The sequence below is a fragment of the Platalea leucorodia genome (genome assembly GCF_965183815.1).
Source record: "Platalea leucorodia genome assembly, chromosome: 4".
Taxonomy (NCBI): Eukaryota; Metazoa; Chordata; class Aves; order Pelecaniformes; family Threskiornithidae; genus Platalea; species Platalea leucorodia.
This window is the reverse complement of record NC_138826.1, coordinates 72557967-72577808: the sequence shown is the minus strand read 5'-3', so window position 1 is coordinate 72577808 and position 19842 is coordinate 72557967. Positions and strand designations below refer to the sequence as shown.

General features: G+C 56.9%; 4 protein-coding genes across 4 annotated transcripts; 2 read left to right on the top strand and 2 right to left on the bottom strand.

Moving 5' to 3' along the window:
* Positions 1 to 533: 533 nt before the first annotated feature.
* On the top strand, positions 534 to 3370 carry NDUFA6 (NADH:ubiquinone oxidoreductase subunit A6). The gene is made up of 3 exons (XM_082311180.1): positions 534 to 686; positions 1335 to 1450; positions 2797 to 3370. Exons 1-3 carry the CDS (start codon positions 560 to 562, stop codon positions 2926 to 2928), a joined length of 375 nt encoding a protein of 124 aa, XP_082167306.1. The 5' UTR covers positions 534 to 559; the 3' UTR covers positions 2929 to 3370.
* Positions 3371 to 4986: 1616 nt separating this feature from the next.
* SMDT1 (single-pass membrane protein with aspartate rich tail 1) lies at positions 4987 to 7139 on the bottom strand. Its single transcript, XM_082308406.1, has 3 exons — positions 6907 to 7139; positions 6227 to 6367; positions 4987 to 5279 (listed from the first exon to the last, which is right to left on the bottom strand). Exons 1-2 carry the CDS (start codon positions 7060 to 7062, stop codon positions 6230 to 6232), a joined length of 294 nt encoding a protein of 97 aa, XP_082164532.1. The 5' UTR covers positions 7063 to 7139; the 3' UTR covers positions 4987 to 5279; positions 6227 to 6229.
* Positions 7140 to 9142: 2003 nt separating this feature from the next.
* On the bottom strand, positions 9143 to 13902 carry PHETA2 (PH domain containing endocytic trafficking adaptor 2). The gene is made up of 3 exons (XM_082311074.1): positions 13878 to 13902; positions 12805 to 12902; positions 9143 to 12260 (listed from the first exon to the last, which is right to left on the bottom strand). Exon 3 carries the CDS (start codon positions 12250 to 12252, stop codon positions 11440 to 11442), a length of 813 nt encoding a protein of 270 aa, XP_082167200.1. The 5' UTR covers positions 12253 to 12260; positions 12805 to 12902; positions 13878 to 13902; the 3' UTR covers positions 9143 to 11439.
* A 1125-nt stretch (positions 13903 to 15027) lies between these two features.
* NAGA (alpha-N-acetylgalactosaminidase) lies at positions 15028 to 18929 on the top strand (the record flags this gene model as incomplete). Its single annotated transcript, XM_082310295.1, has 8 exons — positions 15028 to 15209; positions 15779 to 15953; positions 16065 to 16242; positions 16507 to 16601; positions 17273 to 17434; positions 17910 to 18107; positions 18323 to 18466; positions 18741 to 18929. The coding sequence occupies 8 exons, from the start codon at positions 15028 to 15030 to the stop codon at positions 18921 to 18923; spliced, it is 1317 nt and encodes a 438-aa protein (XP_082166421.1). The 3' UTR covers positions 18924 to 18929.
* Positions 18930 to 19842: the final 913 nt, after the last annotated feature.

Here is a 19842-nt window from a genome sequence, read left to right as displayed (position 1 = left end):
CCATCGACTCGGGGCCTGCACCTGGAGGTGACTCCGCGGCGACAAGGGCCGGGGGCCTCATCAGGGCCCTGCGGCAACTGCTGCACCCTCCCGGCCGCAGTCCTCTCCTCCAGGGAGGCTGTCCTGAGGCACCTTGAAGGCCTCGGTGAGCCTTGCGAGACTAAACCCGCCCCTCCCCGTACCGACCCCCTCCCCTTGCTCGGCTTTCCCTTCGCCTCTCGCCCTTCTCCGCGCCCCGGGGCGCCCCCCCGGCCCCAGCCTGGCCCCCGCGGGCGGCGCAGGCCCTGAGGGGCGGTGCAGGCCCCGGGAGGCGGGCCACATCACGGCCCCGCCCACCCGGGCAGTTCCTCCCCTGGCAGCCAGCGGTGATTGGCGTTTTTCCCGACCAATCTGATGGGAGGCCGCCGGCCGCCGCTATTTGCTTGGCCCAAAAGGTTAGAGTGGCAGCGCAGCCGGCCAATAGAGAGTCGTCGTGCCCGTGCGCCTTCCCACCGGCGGCGGAGAAGGGGCGGGACGCTCCGCGCGGAGGCGTGGCCGCGGGGGCGGTGGCTGCAAGAAGATGGCGGTGGCGGGGAAAGGAGCGGTGTCTGCCGCGGTGAAGCCGATCTTCAGCCGGGACCTGGGCGAGGCGAAGCGGCGCGTGAGGGAGCTGTACCGGGCCTGGTACCGCGAGGTGCCCAACGCGGGTGAGGGGCGCGGAGCCGGCCACGCATGCGCGGACGGGAGCGCGAGCTCAAGGTCGTAACGGCCAGCCCGCAGCCGTTGGGCTCTTAAAGGGCCCGGCGGGGGGTGCCGGTTACCCCCGGGTGTGCGGGGTCCTGCCTCGCCCCGTCGCTGCCCTTTCCCCGCCCTGGCCCGCTGCGTGTGGGGCAGGTGAAGACGGTTGTTCGGGGCCTGGCAGCGGCTGCGGGGCTGTGGGCTCTCGGCCGCTCCCCGGTGCAGCACAGGCCCGCCGGCCGGCCGCAGCCCCGATTGCCTTGCCCTCCCCGGCCCGGCTGCCTCCCCTGACGGAGGCTGAGGGAGGTCTGGACGGGAAACCCCGCTCTCTTCATGCCTTACTTGCCACTTGGTTTTCCTAGCTAAGCAAAAGAGAAATCTAGCTTTAATTTTCCAGAACGGGGGTGTGTGGCATGACTGCCTGCCTCCTTAAAACTGCACTGGGACTCGTACCGTGGCTGTGTTGTTTATTCGCTTTAAATTAATCAAATTAGCGAAGCTGGCAGATGTTGCAAGAACAAATGACTGTGTAGTGTTTTGTAGGGTTGAGTTGCATTGTCAGTGGAAAAAATGAAAAGCAATACAGATGACCTCTGTGGGTGTTCTGTTTTTCGTAGTACATCTGTACCAGCTGGACATCACGGTGAAACAGGGGCGTAACAAGGTGCGGGAGATGTTCATGAAGAATGCTCACGTTACAGATCCACGGGTGATAGACTTGCTGGTTATTAAGGTACAGACAAGTTATTCCCATTTTGTGGAAGCTGCAGAGTAGGTGAGAGTTGATAATTGGTGGTGGGCGTGATGGAGGAGACGGACAGTTTTATTTCAGCTTGCGCTATGAAGGAGTTGTCTCTTGCAATCCAGATTGGTTTATCTCTGTCAACAAACCTGTTGATAAGGGATCAAGCTGCTTTAGCATGCAGAGGAATAGAGTTTTAAGTCCTAAGTCAGAGTTGCTGGAATACGGATTTCTGTCACTCAGTGTACTGGCTCTTCCAGTTGGCAGATGTTTAAAAGAGGAAGTGTATGGCAAGCAAAATGGTAGTTTAAATACCAAGTTTGTTGTTTGGGTTTGGTGGTGGGTTTTGTTTTTGTTTGGTTTTTTTTTTTTTTTTTGAGAACAATGGCAATCAAAGAAAAGGGAAAAAGATGCTGCTAGCTAGTTTGCCATTAAAAAATGACCTTTCTGCTGCCCACAGTACTCCCTTAGAGGTTTTCTTCACTGATTCTGAAACATACGTAGAGTGGCAGTACTTGGTGGGAGGCCGGCTTTGGGTGGTAAAACGCCCCAGCACTGTAACGCATCTGGTCATGTCTCAGGCCTGAGAGACCTGTCTGGTTTAAACCAATACCAAGAGTAGCGCAAGCCTTCAAAACGGGTCTGAGCAACAATGACTGACCTCTGCCGCTCTAATGCCAACCAAGGACTGCCGTGCTCACCGGTTGTATTTCTTGCATTTCAAGACAGTTAGTCTGTCTTTACATGATGAAAAAAATCTGGCAACAGAATCCTAGATAATACAGTAGGTGACAATTCCAGGCAGTCTCATTTTGCTCCGTGCTGCCATCCTCCAAAACCAGGACAATAAGTCATACACTGGAGTCATGAAGAAGTCATGTTTAGTATCTCTCTGGCAGCGATACTGGTGCAAAGCACTTAGCAGCGATTTTACTGAGTTTTACAGCTAACTTGCTGCTATTCAAAAAAATTAAATAGAGGTGCATGAAAGTTACGAATGTTATGCAGAATTTTATGGGGGTGCCAGTCATGAGAGAAACAGGGCAGGTTCTAAGAAGAGGGCAGAAATGTGCCTGTTCCACAGGGCTGGAAAGCTGAGCTGTAGAGACAAGCGACTTGTTAATACAGGGCATGAAGCAATAAAGTCACAAGGCAGGAACAGTATATATATTTGTGTCACAGTATAGGTGTTGTAAGCAGTCTTTAGGAGTACAGAATTATTGATGCAGCTACCTGAAGGGTGTTCCTAAGTGCATTCACATAACTTTCATAGTGCTCTATAGTTGGCCTCGGGCTCTAACTGAGAACTAGTCTAAAATTCTTTTGTCTGTGCGCAGGGAAAAATGGATCTTCAAGAAACCATTCAGGTATGGAAGCAGAGGACTCACATCATGAGGTATTTCCATGAGACGGAAACACCACGACCTAAAGACTTTCTGTCCAAATTCTATGCGGGCCACGATCCCTGAGAGATTGACTCTGTGTCTTCCTGCCTTGTATTACAAATAAAGTTCTATATAGTAGAAAAAAAATCCGCACAGAAAGATTGTATGGCATACTAGGAGCCTAATGATTAACTCTGAATCCAGAGTGCGTGCAAGTCGTTACGATCTGTATGAAGAGCTGTGATTTCCTCGCTCTTGCCAGCATGTATTTTCAGTGGCTGGAGTTTGTCCCATCACTTGCCCTGGAGTGTCTGCTGAGTAACCACAACAGCCCGGCTGCGGGGCTTTCTGCCCAGCCGCGTAGGTGTTAGCTCTGTGGAAGAAAGAGCAGAAAAGCCACTGTAGTCAGGGCAATATTTTTGTGCTTGAGGCCCATCTGTATTCACGCAGTGTTTTGCAATTTCATGCTGTGACTTTGTTGACCTTGTGTTTTTTACCTGGACGCTATTCTCTGTTTACTTCCTCACAGAGAACAGCGTAAAATCCAATAGGCCAATAAAGCCCTTTGTGCGATAAAAAGATTAGCGGAGTCCCATTTCCCTGCTGCAAAATGAAATTCTGTGGAAAAATGGGGTTTTGTACTGTTGCCTAGAATAGGGAGGCTGTGTAAGAGCTGCTGATGCCTAGCAGAAGATGGTGTCCTACCATCACCTCCCGAATTGAATCGGGAATTACTAGCTCCCTTTTGAGAAGGGTAAGGAGAACGTGTTATTGCACCAGTCAGAGCGCGTTTTCAACTGGTAACTGGGTGCTGGAGCTCCCCCATGTGCGATCAGCATTGAATCCTTGTAGCACGCTCAAACTTCTTTTTATCCTTGGCTGAGTAACGGGGCCGCCTTCCCCACGCGAGGACTGTAACGCAGCGCTCCGCAGGGACGTGTGCGTACGCGTACCTGGGAACTTTGGGGGTGGGGTGTTTTCAAGGACAGAGCTGAAGAACTAAGACGGCAGCGTTACGGAGCGTGCCGGTGCAGGAAGCGGGAGCAGGGGCACGTCCGGCTCCCAAGAACAGAGGAACTGAGCAACCACTTCTCAGGCGGCCTCGGGGAAGGAGGGGAAACTCGGATACCCAGCGACTCAAGAACCTGCCAGCTGCCTTCAGCTACAGCTGCTGGCGTTACTCAGATTGCAGGCGCCCGTTTCTCCCGGCAGCTATGCTGGAGAGCGAGAGCAAATATCAAAAGCAGTGCCAAGTAATAAGGGAGCAAATGTGGCTGTTTGAACACCACGCTGTGCTAATGTGTGTGACATTAAAAGAAACTTTTTAACAGCTATAAGAATGCTGAAGAGAAAAGCGGGCAGTCAAGAGAAGAGGCCAGATCTAATGACCAGAAACCATGAGAGAGACACTGAGGCAATGCTGGCTTTTAAAAAAAAAAAAAAAAATTATTACTTTAACCTTTCAAGGTATTTGAGAAAACAGCTGGTCTCTTGTGACTGAAGATACTCTACGCATGCCCTAGCAGTAGAGAAGACCTTCTAAGTCTATTATGGAAGGATTTAATTGCAATAGTAAACACTTCTTTTTATAGAAGAGTTGAAGTTCATACACAGTTAAGAAAATACATGTATTAGGGCTCATACAGAAGGAAGTACTGAACTACCTAGGAAATACTAGGTATGCGGAGCCAGACCGTTCGGAGATTTTCACTGTTCATAGATTAAATGCTGTAACATGCATCGGCAAGTTAGTTTGCCACTCGTGATCTTAACTTTTTACCTAACCTACTCAAAACTTTTAGCTCTGCAACACTACTACTGTATTTAATCCTCAGTGAGGTGAAATTAACGATACGGTCTCTATCAGACACACCTGCATAGGTTGTAAATCAACATCATTTGAAGTGCAGTGCCAGCCTCAGCGTGAACTCCATTCTTTTAACAGGGCTGTGTTGTGAGGCTGCTGCTTCCTCCGTGACTCCTGTCATGTGCTGTAGATGAGTACTGAATTACAGAAAGGACTTGTAAGAGGAAATAAATATGAAGAAAACCTCCTTACTGGAACAGGCATACGGAGGTAGAAAGGTTAATACAGAAATGCTAGGTCATAGGCACATAATCTATAAAAACAGAAGACCAGAGTCATGTATCTCAATCTCTTGATCTTTAATTAAGTGTTTCCCGTAGTGCTGATAAAAGGAATCCCAAGCAGTCTTTGATGAGGTGAGCGTGTATGTGCAAGGATGCAGGGCTTATCAAGCACTTCCTTCAACCCTGATCTACAGGTTTCCGTCCTACGGACACGTGCAGGACACTCACTGGCAAAGGGGATGCAGAGCCCCCCGTCCCCTTTAGGAAGGGCACAACACAGGTGACAGATGTTGGAACCATTGCTTTGTCAATGGTTTTCTCCCTTCTGTTCTTCCATTATGGTTCTGCAAATAGAATAATAAGCCGTTACTCTTCAGATATACTGTACCCGAGCTCCAGCCTGTACCCGAGCTCCAGCCTGTACCCTCCGCCCAAGCCACACAAGGTGGGGGTTTACGTAAAAGGAGTTTCTAACAGGCCATCGCAGTCTTTACAGTCTTTTAATTCTCTGGTTTTAGCTACGCGGTGCATGCTGGAAAATCCCTTTATCAAATGCAGTACATCCACCAAACCGATTACAAAACAACACTGTTTACAACAACGTCTTTAAAGCAACTTCTTTGTTCTATAAAGAAATACAGCCAAACTCAAGCCTTTACACAAGTGCATAAATACATAATAATAACATAAAATGGGTGAAAGTGTAGTGTCATGTGCTGTAGATAAAGGTGAATTATTTCTGCTCTTCCTTTATCCAAGGAGTCTCAATGGTCCAGCGACTCCGGAGATGAGTGCTGTAACACTGTCAGCTGTAACCTGACAGTTTGATCTGATGGGTTCTGGAATTCTCTCAGATCGTTCACTGTATATCAGAATTTCATACAGTGAGCGATTCTTTTTAAAAACAGTCACTCTGAGTTAGCAGAAGACTTTTAAACAGGTAAACATGTAATAACACCGAAGTCCCTCTTTTCTGTCTGCAGTATAGACCCTCACTGACTACAGTTTATTTCTGATTCAAAGATCTAAAATACCATCAGTTTATTACAATCGCTAGCGAATGTATGTTGTGGAGATTTCACATTCGGATACCAGTCTGGCCTTCTCTAGCATAAAGGAACCAAAAAGTTGGTAGCCAGAGGCAATACAGCTGCACACGCCCGCATCTTGAACTGCAAATGCATCTTTCAAGCAGTTGCTGTCCGTGTTCCCTAGTCCGAGATTCTCCCCCCTGCCCCAAGCCAAACAGGAAGCACAAATAATTAGATTGCAGGTGATGTTAATGACATACCCTTTAATCGTCGTCGTCGTCATCCTCTGGGACAAAGATATCGTGTTCTTCAAGCAGGGCTGCGAAGTTCTTGCTGATCTGAGTCCCGACGTACAGGAACGGGATGACAACGCTGAACACCCTGAGGAGGCCGAAGGGCGTCTGCAAGGCGTCGATGGGAAAAGACCGGCCTTTACCAGCAAGCTGCGCTTTGGCTGAACCTACGCACCGCCGGCTCCACAGGCGCGCAGAGGACCCGGGGAGCGGCGGGAAGAAGGGGTCGCCGCCGCCGCCGGCGCCGAGCCCCCGCTCACCGCATCGCGCTTTGTCCTATCAACCCCGGCACCGGGAGAGCGGGAACCCGCGGGGGGCTCGGGGCAGGGGACAGCGGTGGCTTAGGAAGGGAGAGCGGCTGCCGGTGAGAAACGGCCGTGTGCAGGCGGGTGCTTACGGCCTCCCCATCGCGGAGGGGCCGCCGCGGGGCAGCGCCGCCCGGCTCGGGGGGGAACAGGCCGCCCGGGCCCGCCCCGACCCCTCAGGGCCGCTCCCGTCACTCGCCCCGCTCGCAGCCGCTCCGCTCATTAGCCTAGGCGCCTGTCACTCACGCCCACCGCAGCAGAGGCGCCCGCACCGATTGGCCACCGCTGCTATCCGTTACGCCGCGATTGGCTGTCGCTCCCACCCACTCGCCCCTCACTCACCTTAACCGGCTTGGGCAAAATGGCGCCGCTGCGGGTGACCGTGGCGCTCCGGGAGGGCACGAGCGGCACGGCCGGGCTGCGGCGCGGCCCGCCCCAGCCCGCCCGCCCCGAGTAAGCCGCGGCCGCCGCCAGGAGCCTCCCGCCTGCCGCTGCCATCCTCCCTCCTGCCCCTCGCCGGGCTCCTGTAACGGCCGAGCCGAGGCGTCACCCGGGGCGGTGGGGCCTCCGGCTCTCGCGAGGCTGGAGGGGGCGAGACCGCCAGCGCGCGTGCGGGGGGCGGGGCCGGCCCCGCCCTGCGGCCGCGCGCGCTGCAGCCGGGGCGGGGGGGGGGGAGGCGGGCGGGTTCTCGTCGCTTCCCGCCGAAGGGAGGGGGGAAACCGGTCCCGGTGACCCTAAAAAGGGAATCGGGAGGCCCTGCGGGCACCTCCCGCGGGCGTCGGGGGCTCACGGCTCCGTCGGCAACGCACGGGCTACAAATCGAAACGGTTTATTCGGCATAAAATACAAACGTTAACCATGTCTTGAAATGCATAATACCAGTTCCGCGTGTGAAAGTAAGGCGCATGCAAAACCGCCTCTTAAAAAAGAACTCGGCCTCTCCCTAAAACACAAGCACTTGCGCAGGCGGGGTGTTCCTGCAGGCCGCTGGTAGATGCAGGCGTTGCACGCCCGTGAGCGCGCGGACGACGACGCACGACCGACGCGGGAACTCCCCGCGCTCCCCGTGCGTTTCGGTGGGGGTCATTTCGGTTTCCCTACAAAGGCAGTCCAGAGGGGTAAGACCGGGGGGTTACCCACCCCCTCGCTATTAACGTGGTAGCTACTGTAACAGAAAAATCTCCAGTCTTAGTTGTGAATGTCCACCAAATGGCTAGCGGTGGCCCCGGGTAAAATCTTGGGGTTACTCTTATCGCTGGGACCTGGATTCAGTGGAAAACATCACCACAGTTGTTTTGTAAAAAGATAAACGTGCAGAAATAAAAATACATTATGGGCCTCAATCTGAAATCCCAGCCTCAGGAAAATACAAGGATTTTGACGACTGTTTTAGCAGGATTAGGAGCCCTTCTTGGCACAGCATACAAAGGCCACGTCAGAATCTCCCTCCCTCTTTCAGTCTTCAGTTTCTTTTAAACTCAAGCATTCAGGTTCAAGCATTTTTCTCATCACTTTTGCATTATTATGCTAAAGAAAACTCCTAGAAAAGGATTCGACTTCAGTACTTTAAGAAAAGTAGCCATTCAGCTTTAGTGTTCAGCCCCCCTTTGCTAGGGAACCTGTTTTGTGCTGCCCAGACATTTTCTATTTTTAAAAAATAATAAGGGAAAGTGAAGGCAGAAGGTGAAACAGTCCAAACCTGAATGACCGGAGAGAAAAACAGTGTGTGGCAATCAATCAGTCTCTTTTTGCTGTAGGGGACAATGAAAACTCTCTGCTTTCCCTGTAATGATCTCTGCCTGCAGACAGAAAGAGGGGACGCTCCATTAGCCAGCTGCACATGCAATCTCAGGAAGCTGAAATCCCTCTCAGGAAGCTGAAATCCCGACCTTCTGCTTCAAAGGCGCTGCCAGCACAAACCCATCCTCAGTCGAGCTGGTTTGATAGCCTCCCATCTCAGAGGAGGTGGGGGAGCACCCAGGTGCTTCCCGCCTAATGAAGCAAGAGGCGGTGGTCATTAAAAAAAATGTACTCCCATCCAAATTTGAGCATGGCTCCAATTATGGCTCTTTTTACTCCCAAAAGGGCCATCCCTGCTGTGCGAGCGGGATGGGGAGGAAGCCACAACCAAGCGCATCCGAAGTCATGCAGTGCTTTGGCGACCTAGCAAAGCCCCGGCATGGACAGGTGGGCCAAGCACAAATACTGTTCAGGATTTAGCCATTTTCTTCTCGGCGCTGCAGAATAAAACACAAAATTGCTCCAAATGCGATCAGACAGAAAGCAGAGTGCAGCTCCTCATTTGCAGGATTTAGGATTTAGTTGGGATACATACTAACGCAAAGGCAGGTAGCATGGAAATTGTGCCATTTGAATGGGACAGATTAAAGCATTAAATGTAAGCTCTTTAGTAGTGTTACTAGCACAATCCTGGCTTATTAAAGCAAACTAAGCTTCTTAAAAGTGAAACTGCCCTTAAATGAATAATACTGTTTCAGTTCCAGTTCTGACAGAACTGGCTTTGTTAATTTATTTTCCCTTTCAAGTCACTCCCGATTCTTGGGTCTCACGTAGGAACTGCCATTACATTTTGGTTTATTTTGGAAGTTAAATCTTTACCGTCAAACTGCCTTATGTAACTCTGAGACATCAGGAATATTCTGCTATCTGTATTAGAATTTTAAAAAAAAAAAAAAAAAAGGAAAAATGATTGCCAAATCTGACCCTGGGCCCAAAATACCCATGCTCCAAGTGAGGAAGCACCAGGTTCCCAGCCGGGAATGCTGCAGCACTGAACAATTTAAGCAGCAGGTACAGAGGCAGAGCTGGCCTGTAAGTCCAGACAGCCGGGCTGCTGATGGAGCCTGGGCACTGGCCCGTGGCCACCTGCTCCTGGTTATTCCGAACTGTTTTCACTTAAAAAGCAGAACAAAAATAATCCTCCCAGACTCGAAGATCCCTACTGTGAAGAAATACAGACACTGACTGGAGAGGACTGGATTGCATGACTCATATGTGAAGGTTACACTCCCACTGCCAAAAGTCATATTTGTAAGATCCGATTTAAGATCTGATTTCCGCTAATATACCATCGAGCCATAATTAGGCAGGAGGCTGGAAGCTCGTCATCCAAAACTACCAGAGATATATTTGCAAAGGCACCAAGAGTTAATGGAAGTAATTTGATTTCTGCATTCACAATCTCTACTGGCTATTGCAAAGTATTAAGCTGAGTGTGTTCAACTGCAGAAAGGCAAATAGGTTCCTACCAGTCATGACCTGGAATAGCCTCTTGCTTTTCTAGCAAGGCTCCTTAATAAAACAGGGCAATAAAAACAGGTTTAACACTGTTAGACAGGAAGCACAAGACTGCTTCACGTATTTTTTCTGCTTTGAAAAACAGCCCTTGCCAAGAAGATGAGGGAGAACATTGATCAACCCCATCTCCAGGGTGCTGCAGCCCCTGGACTCGGCACCCACCTACTTGTACCGTCTGCCTCATGACCAAGGTTCCTGACCTACTGGCGAAGGACAAGTCCATTTCTGTAGTGAGGTGACAGGCGTGCCAGCCCTCCTCACCTGCCAGGAGGATGGGACGGGACGTGCTACGGAGATCAGCTGAGTGATGCCGAGGCGAAATTGGAGGGCAGCGCTGGCAGGTCAGGCGCTGGCTTTGGTAGAAGGCAGCGATACGGCTTTGACGCTAGAGGGGCAAGCCCAGACACTGCTGACACACAGTCAGTCAGCGCAACCTGTAACTCGCTCCCACACCTTCATTTCTCCTCCTGAGGCCAGCCCTCTCCTCCTCCCCGCTCTTCCACAGCCTCTCCTCCGACTGCGCAGCTCTGCCAGGAGCTGGGCAGAGCCACAACAGCGAGAGGCTCTGCAAGAGTGCGGCTCTGGGCGCCATCTCAGGCAAGCTGCCCAACGAGCCGGCTGAGCCCTATATGGCACTTTGCAGGAGCTACAGTCTGAGCAGAGGCTGATAAATTCACCCCCAGCAAGGCAAAGAGGCTTTAGCATCCCTGTTTTGGAACACGGAAGGCTTGAGCTGGAGACATTAACAGGCTTGACTACTGCTTGACAGAGTCCAGATCAGCCCCTGGGAGCTCCTGGTCCTCGCTGTTGCTTCAGACCAGGCTCGGTGTCTCCATTTCAGCTTTGCTGCTGAGCTCAGGCGCCCAAAGAGACGGATGCAAGCCTGTGAAAGCCACATCCTGAGGGATTTAGCAAGGAGGAGGTTTAGTGCAGATGAAAGTAAAAAAAACCTGATGACACAAGAGCCCGGTCCTTGTTGCCCTGGCTGCTGGGCCAGCCACAGCCATGGTGGCTCACGTGTCCTGTGGCGAGAGAGGCACAAGGCTGGAGGCATCCTCCAGGGCCAGTGGCCCATCGGAGGCATTTCCTAAGAGCCCAGCCTTATCTGCAGTGAAAGAGCAAAGGCAGGACTTTGGCACAAGACCACAGACAATAATAAACGCTGACCTGTGCAAACTTCCACGCTGGGAAACAAAACCAAAAAAAAGTGGTGAAGGAGAGGCGGGGACGGCAAGGGGTCAAGCCCGTTGGGTGAGGTTCGTTGCATATGTTCCGATTTGGGCCCTCTCCACACCTCATATCACCAGCAGAGGAGGGTTCAAAGGCGGCTCCCCTGGTACTACACGCTCTCCAGCCATATAAAGCCTCGTGGAAATGAAGCGTGAGGTTTGGGGAAGACCCGAGTCTCTTCCACACACCCCGTGAAGCACACACGCACCGCACACTCGGCCACCGACCAGGGCAGGGGGCAAGCAGCGTCCCTCGCTTCGCTCTTCCCGCACAGGAGACAGGCTGCCGGGCATCGGCTGGCCAGTGGCTCGTGCCCTGCGCCCCCGGTCACGGGTGTCCCCTCTTCTGCCTCTCCTGCCACTCCCGTCTCAGCGCCGCAATCTCCTGCCCATACCAGCTGTGCAGCTTCGAGAAGCAGGCCGTCTCCGGTGACACCGGGCTCTCCGGCATGGCCGGCGAAAGGCCAGGCGCCGGGGACCCTGCAGCGCTGCCGGCAGCCGAGCGCCGGCGTGGAGGCAGGGGCGGGGGCTTCGCGTGCCCCCCGTCGCGGTCAGGGCAGGCGGCCGCCCCAGGGATGCCACCGCCACTACCCCACGTGGAGTAACCGTTCTCCAGGATGGCGGGCTTCTCCTGGAGAGGCAGCAAGGCGGGGTTGGAGAGGTGCCTCTTCCTGACGGAGGAGGACCTCCGCGGAGAATTGCGACAAGCGGCCAAGCTCTTGCAGGCCTCCTCCAGCTGCTTCTCCAGCTCCCTCACCACCAGCCGCATGTAGTCGAAGCTGGCCCGCGAGAGCGCCTTTACCCAGGCCTCCATGGCAGCCTGCCCATCGGCCACCAGCACGTAAGCCCTGGCACCAGCGTCGTCGAAGCGGATGGCAAAGGCAAACTCCTCAGTGGCCTCGCACAGCTCCACAGTGCAGCCCTCCAGCACCACCAGCCCCATGGGCTCCCGGCTCTCCCGCTCCTCAAAGTAGAAGAGGAGGTTGCCCTTGAGGACGAACCAGCGGCGCTGGTAGGAGGTGGCGTGGTGGTGGTGGGCATGGTGGTGGTGCCGCTCCACCCGCTTGCGGAGGAAGCCGGCATGGTCGGCGGGCGAGTCACATGTGGCATAGTGGGCCACGCTCCGCTCGTTCAGCTTCATCGCCCTGCCTAGGAGTAGAGGAAGAGAGGGGGAAGAAGTCAGCTTGGGGCAAGGAACATCTCACCTGCCCCGCCAGGAGAGGCCTGATCCTGCCCCAAGCCCACCACAGGAAAAACAGCCCCGACTCCAGCAGCGAGCGCTGCAGGACAGTGTCTAACTCAGCAAGTACCCCTGCAAACTGCAGGCTGGTTCCTCGCTGCGGCAGAGAGGAGGTCATCCCCAAGCCCCACCATCGAGACACCTGCCTTCTCCAGGGACGACAACACCGCTGCTTCATTTCTTATTCCACAAGTGACCTACTTTGCTGGTTTTTTTATGGGGCACATCAAAGAAATTTGCCTCTGTGCCTGCGAGGCGTTTATTTTGCACTCTCGTCTATTACAGGGCAGGATAAGGAGGGTGTTTTCAGACCCAAGGGCTCTGGGACCTCTGTTTGAGCACCCTCTCACTGCTCCCCGTCTCCATGCAGGACCACCCATCCCAGCAGCCCTCCCAGCAGCAGCACCCCCAGCCCCAGCAGATTAACTGGCAGCGGAGTGCGAGGTGCCGTACCGGCTGTGCAGGTCAGACCGCAACCCCTTGCTGTCTTCCTTGGGCGGGCTGCTCCATTGCTGAGGGCCTCCGAAGCTTCACCGTGCCGAGCCCCATCCCTGGTCAGAGGAAGGGTGGCAGAGAGGGAGTCACAAACCAGACCAGCTTGGGACTGGAAGAGCAAAGAGCTGCATCGCTCCCACCCCAGAAAGCCGGGGCCCTTGGTGCACAAGGGCAGCCAGGGCCGGGCACCACAGGCGGGCGGCTCTGGAAACCGGGGTGGCGAAACCGAGGGCGCTTGTGTTGGCTTCAAAGCCTGAGCCCCATCCCAGCTCAGGCCAGCGCTCCTGTGGATTTGGGTTTTGGCTCCTGTGGGTTTGTTCTGGTTTTATTAAAAAAAAAAAAAAAAGAGTTTTTGTAGAAGCATGTCACTGCACCATCTGCGGAGGCCCCACGGCAGGCGCTTCAGCAAGCCGGCGGGTCCCACAGAAGGGCGCAGCAAGCGCAGCCTTTGCGCTTCTACAATTGCAAATGGATGTCCGACCGCCAAAACTCCGCATAAAGAAATATGCAGAAAACAAACCACAGCTGCCACTCCCCGGCCAGATCCGGGCGGGGGAAGCTCCCTGCTGCTCAGCAACCTCCACCATCCCTCAGGGAGCCCTTCTGCCCCGTCAGGGCTTGTGGGGCAGGGCTCTGAGGACAAGGGGGCACGGACCCCAGTTGGAAAATGGACAAAAATCCCATCGGACGTAAGGAAACGCTGCTCCCCGGGGGTGCTTTGCCCTCGGTGGGTGGCGTGTGCGTGTCTGGGTGTGCAGCTGGGCTCTGCGTGTGTGTGTGCGAGGCTGGGCTGTGTGTCTTTGTGTGCACGCGTGTGCGGTGGGGCTGCGTGTCTTTGTGTGCGTGCCTGCAGCTCCGTGCCGCCGTCTCGGTGCGCGCCGTGCCGGGCTGGCGGCCTCCGCGCCTCCGCTCGCCCCGTGCCTGCGGACCCCGCCGCCCCGGCCCGGCCCCGCCGCCGCCGCGCCCGCCCCGCCGCCCCCCCGGCCCTCGCCCCGGCGGCGGGACCGCGGCCCCGGCCCCTCCCGGCTCACCTCCGGCCCTTCCTGCTCGGCGGCGCTCCCGGCGCGGCGGGGCGGTGCGGGGCGGCCGGGGGCCGGCCGCGGCCGGGCGGGGGAGGGCTCCCGCGGCCGCCGGGGCCGTCCCGCCGCGCCGCCAGCGCCGCCCCGCCGGCGGCAGCGGCGGCGTGGGGCGGGGGGCGGCCGCCGGGGCCCGGAGCTGCTTTCTCCCGGACCTCTTCGCTCCGCCCGACGCCCCTTCGGGTACCCCGGGGGGACCTAAAGCCCCCCCCCCCGTGTAACTATTGGGGTGCAGCAGCCATGTGGTGCGGCGGTGACAGGGTGCCAGTAATGGGGTGCAGCAGCAGTGGGGTGCAATGCCAACGGGGTGCAACAGCCGTGGGGTGCATGACTGACTGGGTGCAATGCCGATAGGGTGCAACAGCTATGGGGTGCAGCAGCAGTGGGGTGCAATGCCAACGGGGTGCATGACCGACTGGGTGCGATGCCGATAGAGTGCAACAGCTATGGGGTGCAGCAGCAGTGGGGTGCAATACCAACGGGGTGCAAGAGCCGTGGGGTGCATGACCGACTGGGTGCAATGCCGATAGGGTGCAACAGCTATGGGGTGCAGCAGCAGTGGGGTGCAATACGAACGGGGTGCAAGAGCCGTGGGGTGCATGACCGACTGGGTGCAATGCCGACAGGGTGCAGCAGCAGTGGGGTGCAATGCCAACGGGGTGCAATGCCGATAGGGTGCAACAGCTATGGGGTACAGCGGCAATAGGGTGCAATGCCGATGGGGTGCGATACCGGCAGGGTGCAATGCCGATGGGGTGGGACGGCTGCGGGGTGCAGCAGCGGTGGGTGTAATTGCCGTGGGGTGCAATGGGTCTGCTACTGACGGGGTGCGGCAGCGCAGGGGGGCGATACCAATGGGGGGGTGCCACGGCTCTGCGGGGCGCAGCACCCGTACGATGCAACGGCCCTGGGGTGCGGCAGCGGGGGGGTTGGGGTGGGGGCGATACCGGCGGGGCCGGTGGCCGTGGGGCGCGGCGGGGCCGGGGCCGGGGCGGGCGGGAGGCGGCGGGCGGTCAGGTGATGCGGGCGGCGTCACGTGAGCGGGGCCGGGGCGGGGCGGGGAGCGGCGCTCTGGGCTCCGGCGGCGGCGGCGGCGGCGGGGACGATGGAGGCGGCGGCGCGGAGCGGGCTGGCCCTGGCCCTGGCCCTGGCCGTGGCGCTGGCCCTGGCGCTGCCCGCCCTGGCCCTGGAGAACGGGCTGGCGCTCACCCCCCCCATGGGCTGGCTGGCCTGGGAGAGGTTCCGCTGCAACGTGGACTGCCGGGAGGACCCCCGCAACTGCATCAGGTCAGCGGGGTGGGGGGACACCCCCACGCACCCCCCGGGGCTCGGCACCCCCCCTTCGCTGCAAGGAGGACCTGTCCTGTGTGCCCCCTGCCCGAGGGGACCCGCTTGGAAAGGCCGGGCTGGCGGCTGGGGTCTGCCCCGAGCGGGTGGGTGGGTGGATGGGGCGATGCCAGGGCAGGGGAGGGCGGATGAACGTTTCGGGTCGGGCACCGTCTGGGTCCTTGGGGCGAGCCCTGCAGCAGCGGGGTCTCGGGGAGCGTGGTGCGTGGGAGGCGGGGGGCTCAGGCGCCCCAGTGCTGGGGCTGGAGAGCCCCCGGCGCTGAAGGATGTGGCCAGGCTTTGCAGGGTGTCGGGGAAACGCTTCCCCTGGGTGAGATCAATGAATGGGACATGGATAGGGCTTAAACGGGAGCCCTGGAAACCCTCCTATATGGCCCAGGCTGGCCCTGCGGTGGCTGACCCTCCAGAGCCCCCAGTTAGCCCTGAAGTCCCGCGGGCTGCCTGCAGCCGGTGGGGCACGGAGGTCGCAGGGGCTCAGCCTGCCGTGTCCCCATCCCCCTGACCCGCAGCGAGACCCTCTTCTTCGAGATGGCAGACCGCCTGGCAGAGGACGGCTGGAGGGAGCTGGGCTACAAGTACATCAATATTGATGACTGCTGGTCTGCCAAGCAGCGGGACGCGGCAGGACGGCTGGTTCCCGACCCCGAGAGGTTTCCCAGGGGGATTAAGGCCCTGGCTGACTACGTGAGTGCCTGGTGGGGATGGCAGGGGGTCTCCATGTTCCCACGCCACCTGGTTCCTGAGAGGCACCTCGGGCTCCCTCGTCCCCTCCTTGCAGCTCTTCTCTCCTCGCAGGTCCACGCCCGGGGCCTGAAGCTGGGCATTTATGGCGACCTGGGCACCCTCACCTGCGGGGGCTACCCCGGCACCACGCTGGACCTCGTGGAGCAGGATGCCCAGACCTTTGCGGAGTGGGGCGTGGACATGCTGAAGCTGGATGGGTGCTACTCGTCGGGAGAGGAGCAGGCGAAGGGTAAAGGCTCCCTGGCTGGCTGGCATTTCTCCCCTCGCTGCTTCAGTCAGGGCGGCTGGCCGTCCGCAGAAATGCTTGGCCAGCTTCGGTTCTTCCCTTGCATCTCCTGTTGCAGCTCTTGGGCAAAGAGGAGGGTGTTTGGTGCCCTAGAGCTGGTGTAAGGCAGGAGGCCAGGCTGGCCTGCGGTCCCCCTGACCAGGCAGACTGTAGACACAGGCTGCTTCCCGCCATCTCCTTTACCAGTTGTCTTCTCCTCTCCCTAAGGCTACCCAGAAATGGCGAGGGCCTTGAACGCCACAGGCCGCCCCATCGTCTACTCCTGCAGCTGGCCAGCATATCAGGGGGGGCTCCCCCCCAAGGTGAGGGTTGTCCGGTCTGGTGGCTGTTTCCCTTGTCCCCTGTGCCCTGGGGGAGCTCTTGTTGGAGCTGCAGGAGCTGGGTGTAACACCCTGCTTATCGCTCTGCCCATGGTAGGATGGGGCTGCAGGTCCCCAGAGGGGATGTGGCCTCCCTGCCAGGCATCTGGGGACACTTGGGCTTCCCAACGTGGCTAGGTGATGGGAGTTTGGGGGAGGAAGGCCCCGGGGCATGCCCCCTCCACCCCGCTCAGCTGGTGTGGGGTTGATCCTGGCAGTCTGTTCTTCTGAGACAGGTCCTGTCTAGTTTAAGTGCTTAAAATAGTATGTTCCTCCTAGTAATGTTTCTCGAGAATTGATTGCGTTTATTTATTTCCTGTTCCACCTTCTGAGTCAATCCCGAGCTGCCCTCATTCTTGCAGCTGATCATATTTCCCGATGGCCTCTGTGGCTGTTTTGCCAGACATCGTATCGTACTGGGCTGTGCGCAGTCATACTGGGATATGACTCTGTCCTTCATTAACATGATGTTGCCCTTCTACACATGCCTGTGCTTTGCAAAAACCAAACATCTTCTGGATGCTGCAGCTCTCAACAAGTCTGGCTGCCCCTTCTCCCCCAGCTTGCAGACCATGTCCTTTCTCTGTCCTGCCTGACCCTGTGCTCCTCTCCAGGTGAACTACACTGTCCTGGCAGAGGTCTGCAACCTGTGGCGTAACTACGACGACATCCAGGACTCCTGGGACAGCGTGCTTTCCATCCTGGACTGGTTCTTTGCAAACCAGGACGTGCTGCAGCCAGCGGCTGGCCCCGGTCACTGGAATGACCCGGACATGGTGCGGCTGGGTGGTGGGGTGCGCTGACCCTGGCCGGGGCTGGGGATTCTCCAGGGATCCCTTTCTAGGGGCAGGGTGAAGGAAGAGTGCCAGGCGCAGGAGCTCTCTTGCTGCAGAGAGGCAAAGCTCGTGTTGCCCTTGGCTACGCTGTGGGAAAAGCCTGTGGTTGCAACGAACCCGTCACCACTCGAGTATACCTGTCCTGGTGTCCCTGTCCTTCCCTGCACAGCCTGAGGGGGGATAGTGGTGAAGTGAAGGGTGTTAGTGAGTGCGTTTGAATGTGTGCTGATGGCTCAGCACCTAGCAGAGGTGGGATGTCCCAGCAGTTGTAGGCTGCTCAAGGGAAAGCACACACAAGTGTGAGGTTTCCCGTGCGTGCTTCCCTCCAGCAAGCTGCAGCATCACTGAGCATGGCAAGCAGACTGGTTTCTAACCCTTTTCTGCCTCTCTTGTCTTTTCCCCGTCTCCCCTCCAGCTCATCATTGGAAACTTTGGCCTTAGCTATGAGCAGTCCCGCTCTCAAATGGCCTTGTGGACGGTGATGGCAGCTCCACTCCTCATGTCCACGGATCTCCGCACCATCTCCCCGAGCGCCAAGGAGATCCTGCAGAACCGCCTGATGATTCAGATCAACCAGGACCCCCTGGGAATCCAGGGGCGCAGGATTGTCAAGGTTAGGGGGAAGGTGGACGTGTTTGGGAGAGCAGACGGGAGCAGCACAGCGGGTCACAATAAGGAGAGAGAGGGAGGCGATGCAGAGAAACATGAGCAGGAGAGCTGTGGGAGCTGGGGACCTGCTGGCATAGCAGCCACGCAGGGCAAGGTCAGAAGTTATGGGCCAGTGCTGGTCCCGGCATCTCTGCCTCACCCACCCATCCCCACCCGCAGGAGAAATCCCACATCGAGGTGTTCTTGCGCCCGCTGTCCCAGGCCGCCAGCGCCCTTGTCTTCTTCAGCCGGCGGACAGATATGCCCTTCCTCTACACCACCAGCCTGGCCAAGCTCCACTTCCCCGAGGACGCTGTGTATGAGGTGAGCCCCACTGGCACGCTGCATGGCGGGGCAGCCCCATGGCACCTGGATCCCCCTCTTTCCAGCTTCCCCTGTTGGCACCCTGTGCATTTTTGGGGGGGATGGGAAGGACTCCCACTCCCTGCCTCCAGGATGAAGGGGCAGCCGCCCCTTGGGTCGCCCTCCTGTCGCCCGCTGCTGTGCCCCATCCCACCATGCTGTCTCTGTGACCATGGCTGGACCTCAAGATGAAAGGTCTGTGGAAATCCTGGCAGCCACCATCTCTCTCTTCCAGGTACAAGATGTGTACAGCGGGAAGACCATCAGCGGCTTAAAGACAGGAGACAGCTTCTCGGTCGTTATTAACCCCTCGGGGGTGGTGATGTGGTATCTCTATCCCACGGCGCTCCTGGCGCAGCACTGGCACGTTGTCGGACAGCAAGCCCCCGGCGACGGTTTCCACCCGGTCCTCCTGTGACGAGGCTCAGCAGATGGGGGTGTGGGTCAGTGCCGGGCTGAGCCGCGAGACCCTGGGGCATGCGGCTCTTCACTGCCCAAGTGCCTTTTGCTGGTGTGCCCGGCAGTGCTGGGGAGTGGCCGTCAGGTCATTCCTCCGGTACCAGCTTGATGATGTCTACTCAGTCTGCGTGAATCAGGAATTCTTGTTACCCATCTCCTAAGAGCGTGCAGAGTGTGATTCCTCGATGATTGCAAAGCTCTTTCAGATCCTCCTGTGGAAAATCCCATACGAGCAGAGTCCAGCCACTGTTGGAGTTTGTCAGCTCTGGCACCTGAGCACTTTACCGCTTTGAACTGAGCATCACCAACCCCTGCAGGGGCTGTTCGAACTATGCCTGTAGAAAGGCCTTGGATGCTTTAGTATCTTCTAAGGTGCTGACTTAGCCTCAAGGATCAGACCTGGCCACCTTCTATCCTCTGCTATAATCAGCTTGGCTTAGAAAAAGGGGCTGTCAATAGGGCGGCACCCTTCCCACGTACCCTCCCCCTGTACCCTCCCCAGGACCAAAAGCTCCTGGAGGAGTGACGGTCCGACACAGAGAGGCTTTGCTTGCAGGCCTGATCCTGCTGCCAGGATCCTGGAGGCCAGCACTACATGCTAGCATTGGATTAAAGCCTCTCTGGTATCAGTTCACAGCAGAGCGGAGCAAAAACCTGAATTGGCCATGCACAGCCCCCGCAGCTTGCTGTGGTACAGCACCAAAAACTGCAGAGCTGTAGCGTGTTGTGCACAAGTGGTATCAGGAAGATGCTGATGTTCGGTTGAGGTCTTTTGAGTAGGGAGATGGTCAGAGGTGCCTCTTGAGCTGCAAGCTGTCCTTGCTCTAGCAGGAAATTCCTGCTAAAAGGGGGCTCAGGCCCTCCTCCAGTGGGCTGAA